Source organism: Thermobia domestica, chromosome 10, assembly GCF_964235325.1.
Source record: "Thermobia domestica chromosome 10, izTheDome1.hap1.1, whole genome shotgun sequence".
Lineage (NCBI taxonomy): Eukaryota > Metazoa > Arthropoda > Insecta > Zygentoma > Lepismatidae > Thermobia > Thermobia domestica.
The window spans coordinates 203843113-203855345 of record NC_137463.1 but is presented as its reverse complement, the minus strand read 5'-3'; the positions used below and the strand labels follow the sequence as shown (position 1 = coordinate 203855345).

At 33.3% G+C, this 12233-nt stretch overlaps 1 protein-coding gene across 5 annotated transcripts in view; it reads left to right on the top strand.

Annotated features, from left to right (window-relative positions):
* The window catches only part of LOC145662942 (tolloid-like protein 1), a 964318-nt gene that overhangs the window by 935824 nt on the left and 16261 nt on the right, over positions 1-12233 (top strand). For all 5 annotated transcript variants that reach the window (XR_014127127.1, XM_081728975.1, XM_081728973.1 and 2 more), the window contains 3 exons: positions 2696-2878; positions 7345-7474; positions 10278-10459. Coding sequence is in view for 4 of the 5 variants with exons in the window: in XM_081728975.1 (XP_081585101.1) it covers positions 2696-2878; positions 7345-7474; positions 10278-10459 (495 nt within the window). In the remaining variant the exon portion in view is untranslated. The remainder of the gene's footprint in view (positions 1-2695; positions 2879-7344; positions 7475-10277; positions 10460-12233) is intronic.

The following is a 12233-nucleotide window of genomic DNA, read 5'->3' as shown; positions in this document are numbered from 1 at the left end:
TACTGGCCTTTAAACCAGCGGTAAGGGCTTCAACCATGATAATAAAATTATTAAGCTTATTATATGTTAATCTCAGAGGGTTCAATTCCCACCAGAAATTCGAGAATAAGGGTCTCCGCCTTGGAAACAGTTAACAGTTGTTTTCTGCTTCATTACAATAGCCTAAACTTCTCATTCTTTGATCTTAGCATCATGTCTGAAATATTTTGCGTATAAAAGGAAACAATGTCTTACTTTACATAATTAAAGATCAAACGAGCACTCTTATTTACAAAAAGATCATTTTCGAAATATTTAATCAAAGTTGATAAATATTTATAGATCGAACAATATAAATACGATAAATAGTACTTTTACAGTAGTTACTATTAAAAATCACAATACTACAAGTACACTCCCTAATAAGACTTAGGCATTCATCAGAGTTAAAGTTGTGTTTATCGGATTGAAGGAGTGAGACTTTCCGAACGAGTAAAATTTAAAACAATCATCGATTACCTAATACAGCTTTCGATATGAAAATGACCCAAGTTTGCATCCTATTTACATGTGTACTGTAAGTGTAAACAGGATACGGTGTTAAATCAAATTAACAAAAAATTGGTTACTTACCAATAAATCCTCCCGTGGAGTTTACTAGACACTCTCCATACGTTTCGGAACAACAAGCGAGTTCCGTTTTCAGTGGTAAGGTAACAAGGAGAAAAAAGATATAGAAAAAGAAATACATACCAGAAAATGAGTAGATGTAACGTAAAGGATGCTAAAAGCACAGCACAATGCGAAAGAATGAGCTGAGTTGAAAGAAGCTCTATGTCTATGTTACATCAATATTGTCAGATCCAAAATATACATCAGAGGTAGATAACCAGATTCTATCAATGTTGCCAAAATCCAGATTTAAAGCTGATTTATATTTATGAATAAAGAATGATTCTTTAATTTCCCGTTGTTTCTTTATTTTTACTGAATCTATTACATTTTAAATATTTTAGCATAATAATTTTAATAATTTTACATTGTTAAGTCGCTTGTTTCATATTTTTTCTTTCAGGAAACCAGTATTTTGTGATTAACATTAAATAAAATGAAGTAATGCAACCTTATTGATTTGATGACTTATTCTGTTTTCAAAATAAACTATACAATTAAATTCTTTGATTTATAAAAGAAATCAACAAGATTAGAGTTTCAACTCTACCAGAACAAGCATTTTCATTTTGATTATATTCTTTATTATACGCAAAATCTGAGAAATGAAAGCAGCGAACAAAGAAAGATAAGTCTTCTGTAAAAGCGGAACAATAGTAGCTCGTTAGGGACATATTGGTGTCTAAAAATCGTGGGAAATGAACTTCAGGAACAAACTGTACGAATAATTCAAATTAGTGCTATATAATGTTCCTTTCAGACAACTTTCCGTAGGAACATTGCAGTTAAAGTGAAATGCCTTAAACTATTGCTTTATTAAATTTACAATTGAAATACTTTACGAAAAGTTTAAAATTCACAGGATCTTCAATTTAAAATCTGAGTTTGTAACATAGTTGCGGGAGCACAGAATTCTGTTTAGTATCGGAGGCTAGACAATAGCCCTTGAAGATTTACTTTAATTTTTTGTTAAATAAACTCTTGTTACGTTCTACAGGGTGAGCCACGGGAAATTGAGCACTTGAAAGTGGCAACACTGCCAACTGAAGCGCATGGTGGCGCTAGTTGCCATGCCGTCAAACATCACTGCCATTTAATTTACATGAGTCGCTGGCCAGTGCACGTGCGTGTTCAAGCCGTGGAAGCCTCTGTTCGCGAGAAGAGTATTGTTACTGTTCAGCAAGAGCTGTGACGTGTGCAGGACCGGTATTTCAGTGTGTCAAACAGGAAAGCAATTACCAGATGGTTGAAACAGTGGGGAGAAATTGATACTGTCGTCGACAAGAAGCGTGAAGGACTTTCAAGGACAGTCCGTAAACCAGAAAACATCGATCTTGTAAGACAGGTTTTGCAGCAAAGTCCGCAAAAATCAGCTCGTCTCCATGCAAGAATACTGCACATGTCGCAAACATCGGTGCGCTGTATTTTGAAAGAAGACCTACATTATCATCCCTACAAAATACATACACCTTGTGAAACTGCTAAGGCTGGTTGACAAAAAGCTTAGGAAAGACTTTTATGAACTGGTTTTGGACAAACTGAATCGCATTGAAGACTTGCTGGGCAACCTTATGATGTCTGATGAGGCGAATTTCCACCTGAATTAATGTGTCAATAAACAGAATTTTCTTCACTGGTCGGACGCAAATCCTAAAATTCTCCATGAGACTCCTCAGTACAGTCCTAAGGTTGTCATTTGGTGTGTCATCAGTGTTGTCCGTGTCATTGTGGGTCCGTATTTTTTTGAGGATGAGGAAGGGAAAGCTTCGACAGACAATGCTGAGGGCTATGGGAACATACTTATTAACTTTCTGGAACCAACCCTGAGCAGAAAGTAATGAAATTGTGATATTTTGAAAATTATACCATTAATGGCAGTATTTGTACATTATGGGGGCTAGTAACATTTCTCTAGTTCTATATTTTTTAGTAAAAATTTTAATTCTTCCCATTTCCCGTGGCTCACCCTGTATATTTAACAATAATACTAATAAGAAGAAGACTAATTCTTTTATTATTCGTTTATTTACTTATTTGATACTAGATTGTGGTGGAAATTTAAGTAGTGCTGAGTTCGGAATGATTTCCAGTCCTAATTGGCCGAACAACTACGATGGTCCCTCAAAAGGCCTCGCAAGCAAGACATGCAATTGGTACATCAGTGTCAGAAATAAACACAGGGTCCTCGTAAATTTCGATGACTTTTCCGTAGAGGGAGATCCAGCATGTAAGTACTCTTTACTGCTAAGTAATTCGATGTCAGTTTTAGGTGTAGTATTAATGTTGATACTTATTATTCCTTAGTTTTATTAATGTTTAATATATAACAATATATGTTGATTCGTTGATAAATATCTTGTCAACAGCTTTAATTGTACTTTTAAAGTTATATAAGAATAATGTATAAATCAATGTGTTGACATTATTTTATATTTACGTTCATAAATATTTTCCAAGTGATATGTGATATTTTAATCTTATAAATGTATCTTGAGCTGTTTTCAAAAACCTTACTTCTTTCGTTGAAAGGAAATTCAAAGAGATTACTTCCTTTTCACATTTATATTCCCTCGTTTTGAAAAAAAAAAGTGCATAGAAATTACTTCTTTTTCACCTTTACATACCATCTTTTTTTGTTTCCATGCAAAGACTATGATGGCATACTTATAACAAGACTGTGTCATGCAAAACGTTTTGGAAAAACTTTTCAATTAGCGTAGAAACAGGATAGAGGGAGTTTCGCTGCCAAACCTCCATATTTCAGTCCTTTTATGTTATTTCCAGATAATTAAATTGTGGTTGGTTGGTGATTAGATTAGAGTTTAGCATCCCTTTCAGCAGCGAAGCTATATGAGATATGGACCTACAATTTCACGTGGAATCCGAACTTCTGGGAATTGAACCCGGGTCTTCCGCGCCGAAGACGTGTACGAACAGAAGTTTGACCTAATAATATTCCAAAGAGGGCATTAGAGTTATTAGTTAATAATATTATCAGAGCATGATCAATAAAACTAGCCACCTCCCCTCCCACCTCTATACTGGACATCGATCGCTTCGTTCAAATCACTATGTCTTGAAAATGTAAAACTTTTCAAGTTCAAAATCATAACGCAGAGTTATAATGGCGCCGCTAATATGCATGGTAGTGCAAATACATTCTAGGTCAAAGTAAGCGAAATGTGGGTCATACTGTGATCAGTGTTCACTAATACGCACATTGTTTAAATCTTGTGCTCATTGATAATATGAAGAGTGTTGGGGATACTTTTATTTCCTTTGAAACAGTGGAGGCTTTGTACGTATTAATGGAGGGAAATGCTACTGGACATGCTGCTACAGCATACAGCCTAGGCTGTGGGAGCAAATTTACAAACTTTAAAAGTGTCATATATGAGGTGGTCTTCCTTTCTGAGTTGTAAATGCTGCTTTCGAAAATCTGGACATAATACTTGAAGCATTCGAAGACTTGAGGCAGAGTTCAGTAGATTGTAATGTAGTATTTCATGCCAGCAGTTTGCTGAAATCTTTGAAATCATTTTCTTTTCTGTTCTGGTTGTGCTTCTTGCATCCCCTGCTTAATGCAATTTATCAAGTCAACTTGGTCCTTCAACACAACTTACAAATAAACAAGCCTATTGGGGGAATCGAATCTCTTCTGAGTACAGTTGGAAACTTTAGATCTTCAGATTACTACAGCATCAAATTCGAGGATGTGATAGACACTTCCAAGACACGAAATATCACTTTGCTAGAGAAGAGGAAGAAATGGATTTCTGTTGGAATTGATGACAATTACTCCTCTAATATTGAGCATGAGCACGTATCCACAAAATATATAAAAAATATATATATATATAGTTTGAAGTTCTCCTCGATGCTGTTTCCAATGAACTCTCGAATCGTTTTAATCAAGAAGTCAAAGTCTTGACCAAAACTTTTCTACAAGTTTTATTTTACAGAAATATGGCAGAAGAAAACGTGGATCAATTGGTCGATATGTGCAAACCTTCCAAAGATGGACTCCGTAGTGAGTTGATTGTTGCTGCAAAGATGGAGATCTGAAAGGGGCTCAGACTATTTTAAAGTTTTTAAAATCATTTCGTGGATCAAGTAGTCTACAGATCGTATATCCTAATTTGAAAAAAGCGCTAATTATAGTTTTAACCGTTCCAATAATTACTGCTCGACTAGAGAGATCTTTTTCGAAGTTGGTGTTCGTGAAAACCAAAATTCTACCAACGATGGTGCAATAGCGTTTAAATGCACTGCTACTGATGACAGTGGAAAGATATCGAAACGCACACACTGAAAAGAATATCAACAAGTTTTGAGACTAATATCCTTGACGAATGTTACTGTAGGGAGATTTCCATGTATGTGTTTTATATGCAGTAAATGGAAAGACAAAGACAAGATAATTGACTGAAAGAAAAAAGTTTAGTTTAATGTCACACGGTTAAGCCTTTTACGCTAAAGGAGAAGGATATTTGACTGATGACCAGCCAATTGGGTATTCCAGGGACACCACTTTAAAATAAAACATGTCTCGGATTCTATCTCAGTCACGTATTGCGGAATGGATCATTGACTTATGTTTTCTTATTGAAACATTCCTCCACGCTAATTGTGATAAACAGCTGGAAATATGTATGTAGAATGATATAAACGTTAAATAGTGAGACAATGTTGCAGGATAACAGGGTGAACAAACACTTTCTCTTTACGTGTGTTATCCTGGAAGGTAGGCTACACGAGTGAAAGTTATTAATGGTTAAGAGGGACGGATGTATGGTAGAGAGGGTGGACACTCAGGTTTCACTCCATCTGTTCGGAATCCTTGAGACACTACTGCGTATTACTGCCCGTGATTATGTTTCCATTTTAGGGGACCATGTGCATCCTATGGTCCAAATGTTTCCGGCCAGTGACACCCAGTGCCGCATTTAGAAGCTTGGTTCCCTAGGCACTTTTCCTGTCGGCGCTCCCAATAATTATATGCTTCTCCACCACTTCATGTCTAATTGAAAAATAAAACTTAACTAAATTATGTTCAATTAGTGAATTAAAATTTATTACAGTTAAATACCACTTACTAGATGCTACAGTTACTATGTTAATGTAGATGAGAGTTTCTTTTTTTTTTTATGTATTACTGCATAGATGCGAATGTACGGCGTTTCTATCAAATGTAAAAATCCTCTTGATTTTTCAACTTTTTTATACGAAAAAATTTAAAAGTATTATTTTATTTTTAAATTTTGCACCCTTTAAAAATTGTGCGCTCTAGGCACGAGCCTAATCTGCTTAATGGAAAATGCGGCACTGGTGAAACCATATTCCAGGATCATAATGTGTCCATTCACACAATTAAGGAGGACTGTTGCGGTGTGATTTGAGGAACATCATGAAGAAGTTAAACACCTTCCTTAGCTCACCCAATCCCTGAATCTGAACATAATTGAGCATCTATGGTCCGTCTTAGAGAGACGAATTTGTCGCAGAATTTCGCCTCCGTCTTCTCTCACTTAACTGAGTGATTACTACATGAGGAATGGTGTAATATTTCCCATATCTCCATTCACGGCCTCTAAGACTCCATTCCACGTCGCATCAGAGCTGTCCTGAGGGCGAAAGGTGGTCTAATGCCATATTAATGTAGTAAATTACATTTCATTTTTTCGTGTCTTTCTATTAAATTGATAAGAATCTGTATATCGTTCTACAGGGTGATCACAAAGTTCCGTTACTCCCTATCAAGTCCGAGAAAAACACTTTTTTCTCTTGATGGATGAGTTGTAAAGATATCGAGCATTCGCCCACAAGTCTGCTGACGTTTATACATCTCATTATCACTCAATTCGTTTACATCAAAATTTAAATGCCTTTAACTGCCAATCCTTTTTCATATGTTTTTGTAATGTCGAGTATGGAACACCCAATTCCTGTGACCGCTTACGAATTGACTTTTTTGTCTAACGTTGAAAGACGCTACAGGCTTCACACACGTATCCAATTGTGTTGGTGGTCGTCCTGAGCAGGGTTTTTTTTATCTTTTCTGCAACCAGTTTCCAAAGTGTTTTTTCTCCCACCGCAAAATCGTTAATTTTGGAGGGAAAGGTTTCTGAAACCTTATAGTAAAATCATGCTGAATATCTATTATTGATTTTCCTGTATGAGGTCGTTCGTGAGCCCACGTGCTCCTTACGATTCGCACCTCCATGGTGTACGTGGACTCATCAACCATGATTTACATGTATATCACCACTTGCAACAATAAGAAACGATTCATTAACATCTCTATAATACCTAGGTACATAGGAGGTAACAAGATTTTGTGACCACTCTGTATTTATACATGTTAAATTTCAAATAGACTCTTTGCAGTAATATCACAAGTACTTGTTTACCTTATTCGTCCACTTAACAGAGAATTATTCAACATAATATCCAACTTACAAATCCAAATATGTAATATTAGATTATTATACATTTTACTTATAAAGCTTCTATGGGCAATATTATGTTTATTAAGTATATTAAAAATTGGACTGCTTCAGTAGTGCTGAGAATTACCACACGACATAATAAATTAGCCCGAATATATACAACAAAACTTGCAAAAAATTGACTTAGTGATATAGCATGCTTCCTGTTTCTTATTGTGTTGATTTTTATCATGTTTGTTTGCAGCTCGTGGATGTTCAGCAGCAGCCGTTCGTGTTTGGCCGTCAGCAGATAAACCACCTTTAGAATTGTGTGGGAGTGAACTCCAGCCGGATAGGTCGCAATTTACATCTGAGGGGAATACCATGAGAATAAGGTATATGTTATACATTTTTAAAGCTTGAGTAGTATATATATTTATAGTAAAATAATATTAGTCTGACGAGTAGAGATTCAAGCCCCAATAAATTGATTTACCAGTTTAGAGAATTCAGATTTCGTATCGTACATTTCTATTTTGATTTGCAGTATATTGATTTAATACATTTTCTTTGAACCACAGTTAACACTGTAATTTAAAATGTCGCATATAAATGAAAACTGGAAATTATAGTGGAAGAAATTTCCATCGAAAAGTATTTACAGTATTGTTCTATCTCCCTTCTGTTCTCTGCACTTATTCCTTTCATTTTTTATTCTTTCCTAAATGTCCTTGTACCACTATTCATTATACTAGACATAAATACAATAAAGTTTACAGTCTGTAGAAGTTGTATTTATTTGTCTGTAGAAGTTGTTTTCAATATTTGGACTGAAAAATTGCAGCCTTTTTCAACAAGTAAAGATAGGACTCAAGATTAAATAACAAAGAAAGAAGAAAGGAAAATGAAGATTTTTAGTTCAACATTGTCAAAAATGATAAAATGTAGATAAAATGAGTGTTGTTTATTTAGCTATGACAGATAAAGAAGATCGTTAGATATTCGGTGTTGCCAACATTTTTAATTAATTTTGTTGCGTAAACTATAGTTATCCAATATATCATCATTACATCGATCAGAGTTTAATATTACTTATTTTGCTTTAATAAAATTATAGCTTGAGCAATGTTGTAAAGATCTTATATATTGTCATCCGTTATTTTTGACAACAGAAACGGCCCGCCTACATTGAAAAACTTTACATTACTTGTTATGCTTTCCTTTTCTTTCTTTCTTTTCATAACAAGTAATCACAACTGAGATTTCTCACTTAGCATTGTCGTGTAAGGTGGATGATCGAACCAGAAAACTTTTAAAAAGAGAGACAACATACAAAAAATATCTTATACTAAAAATTCAAATTGCTCAGTAAAGCAACGTTTATTTTAAAAGTAATAGATGTGTAACAGTTTCGCCAACTAACTGAACAAATTGGCTTCATCAGACACGGTCTATGCCAGACCATAGATTTCAATGTCTGATAAGGCCAATATGTTCAGTTAGTTGGCGAAACTGTTACATATCTATTAATATTAAAATAAACGTTGCTTTACTCAGCGATTTATATTTTTAGTGTAAGTTATTTAAGACAGCAAAGGTAGTATGAACCAGTTAGTAACAAAAAAATATGTATTCGACAACAAAGCTTAGCTCTGACATAAAACTTGGACATGAAGAACATAATTTATTTCTATTATTTACATAAATGAAGGAAAAACCAAGTCTAGCTAACTGACTGGTTTTGTTGCCTGTTGCGATGGTTTTAGGAGAGGACTTGACACCTTTTAGAGGGAAAAAGTCTCAAAACTTGGTACTTGATGTTAAAGAGGAAAGGTAAAACAAAAGTACCAAAATACTGTTTAAATATAAAAAGATTGAAAAAAATTAACATATTGTTTAGAAACTCTTTGATCTCAGTTATTTTATAATGGTTGTCAGATAATAAACGAATATCTTATAGCAAATATGTCAGAGATGAATATATCAGATCGGTACTTGGTGATATACATTAATAGAAACATAAATAAATAGAAATGTACAAATAAAATAATGTATGTATCAGTATTAGAAATAAGTAGGTTAATATTTTCACGAACAGGAAGGAAGTAGATCTCCCCTGCGATAAATTTTATAGTTCATAAGTGATCTTTTTTTGGGGGAGGGCGTAGTGACTCAGTGTTAAAGCGCTTACCTCTAGTGCGTGGGGTCCCTGCTTCGCTCCCCGGCCAAATAAGTTTGCGGTGGACAACATCGTGCTTGTGGTTTTCTCAGGTACTGCTGTTTCCTCCCCCTTTCTCATTCCACCAATTTTTTCATCATCATTCACTTGCTTTAATGATCGTCTCCTTTAGCCTAACAGGCATAATCATGAGACGTTAAACTCAAAGATTTCAAAGTGATAAAATTTATCTTTATTTCTTTTACGCAGACATTAATAAGAAAGTTATGTTAAAGAAGACTGGTCCCCTATTTCGTGTCTGAATATTAAATATTCGTACAACTCTAAGTATCAATCCTTTCATGTCTGAATATTAAATATTCCTATTGTCCTAAATATCATTTCTTTTATGGCTGAATATTAAATATTTCTATAGCTCTAAAACATCAATCCTTTCGTGTGTGTGAATATTTTCATTTTTAAGTATCACTCCTTTCATATCTGAATATTAAATATTCACATAGCTCTAAATATAAACTCTTTAAAAGATAGATAGGTAAGCAAATCCTTTTATACTGTACGTGACTGAATATGCGATGACAAAATTAATTTTTCTTAATAATTTACAGTAACTTTTTTTTTTTTTTTTTTTTTTTTTGCCACCTGTAAAATAATGGCAGTAGTTTACTTAGTGTAGAAATAGCGATCAACTTTAAGATGTTACTTTTTAGGCTATAGTAAACTATATCAATCGGCGCAGTCATTCGGAAAGTTTTGAGAGAAGAAATTGTATAGGTGGGTAAAAACTTCTGTTTGCGACTGTACACATCAACGATGTACCGAAAAGTAAGTTATCACTAGCCGTGATATGCTTCACTAAAGGTAGAATACAACAAACGAAAATTCGGGTATGACAATTAAAAGAAAAATACACTAAAAGAGCAGAAATTATCATCACATGTTGAATGAAAAACAATAATTTCCTTTTTTTTAAATATCTGTAACAAATATTAATATGAACATTCTCTGTTTAATTCCAGTTTTATAATAGCTGATAAAGCGGTAGGAGAAAAGGGATTTAGAGCTGTTTGGACTGAGATAAAAGATGGTCCTGGTTGCGATGAATTCCATTGTGACAAAAATCAATTTTGTATATCTGAAAAGCTCAAATGTAACAAGGTAGCTAATTGCGGTTATGAAGATAGATCAGACGAAGCTAATTGTAAGTAAAACTTGGTGTATCTGTTTCTGCATCTTTTTCTCTTTTCCCTTTATTACTCTTCTAGTGTCTCCTTTCTGGTTTATCGGATCCTTACTTCATCTGTTTCTTCATGTTGTTTCCTTATATGTGTCCTGATATTTACAATGTGCTTTTAAGACCTGCATCCTTCCAGTTATATTAATTATAATGCTAATTTCAAATGTACTTTCTGACTCTTCCAAAATCTAAAATGTAAGAATTTGTCTTTAATACCCTGAGTGACCGTGTGGAATGTCTTTCTTGTTATGTGTCCTGTATTCCCAGCTTACTTCACAAGTGTTCCAATAAAAATTTATATTAGTATAATTGCCATTGTATAGTATTTCACAGAGTTCAATATTGCTCTCTATTTAATAGAGTTTAGCAAATCAAAAGTACATACTGACATGTGACGCTTGTTAGAAAAAAAATATCGTTAATTAACAGTTTTTTTTTTAACTGGTACTGCAATTCTAAATATTAATATTTACGCAGAAAACATTTTAAAAAAAACTTGTACTGGAAACTTTGAGAATAGGATATCCCCTCAACGAGGCATTTATACTGAGTCAGAAAAATGAATGAATCTAAGTTGCAACATGTTGAAAACTTTGCCTCAACAAGAAAAAATAGCAAACGGAAAATAATATTATAGGATATCCCTATCTCTAAGAATAGCACCATATTTTTGCATTACTGTGAGTGATAAATCCAATGCAAACATTTCTGCAGTATTAATTCATTTCAGATTACAGAAGCTTCAATTCAAGTATTAGGGCAGGTTATTTTTATTTTAGAACCTACGTTTCACCTTGTTAACATTTTATTTGGCACTTAATGATTTAATTTATATTCCTAGTTAAATGATATTTTATTTTAGTTTTCTTTTAATATGAGTGCAAGACAAATGGTATGTTACTCTATTCTGAATTTGATACTTGGAAGTAATTAACTAATAACAAGAGAAACTTATTAACAATAATGTAATAAGGAAAATATCTGGCATATTATTATTAAATTAATGATAAAGCTAAACTTCTTGTGTCTTTGTGAATCTTATTGTGCTTAAAAATGACAATAAGGTTAATTTAACTATTGTGAACAGTAACTTCACAAATTATGATAAATACATAACAATAAATTTCATTTGTTCAGAGTCTTTATTATATAATGTACAATGAGTTTCCATTTTTGCTTGGTTTAGACATATTTCCAAGTGTTTGAAATATACTGAAAATTTAGTAATTGTGTAATATTTAAATGTCTTATGTGTTCAGTCTTTAAAATGTCTTACGCATTAAATCTTTAATAAGTCAAGTGTTTTGATTCAGTTAACACAAAAACACAAAATGAAAAATATTGAACGTCCCTAGCCTTTTAATTTTGTTAAAATCTGTTAATAAAATCTAATTAATATGACAAAGTAATGTGATTTGATATTGAGCAGCATTCATTTCAACTTTTTATATATGTGGTGACAGAAATTCAAGAAACACTCCAGAAAAATCTTACACACTGTACTGAAAGAAAGAAAACATATCTTAGTTACTCAACTGTTTCAATCACTATAAATTCAAAATACGTACAATGGTCAGATCATACTAATATAATTTTCCATGTGGATACATTTTCGTTGAACTTACATGAATAGATTTTGTCCCTTTTTTTAAATTCATTTTTTTTATTTTTTCTTTCTGTTCCACATCAATCATAAACTCTAGTTTTAAGATTAGAAGTGAAATCACGTCTCATAAGC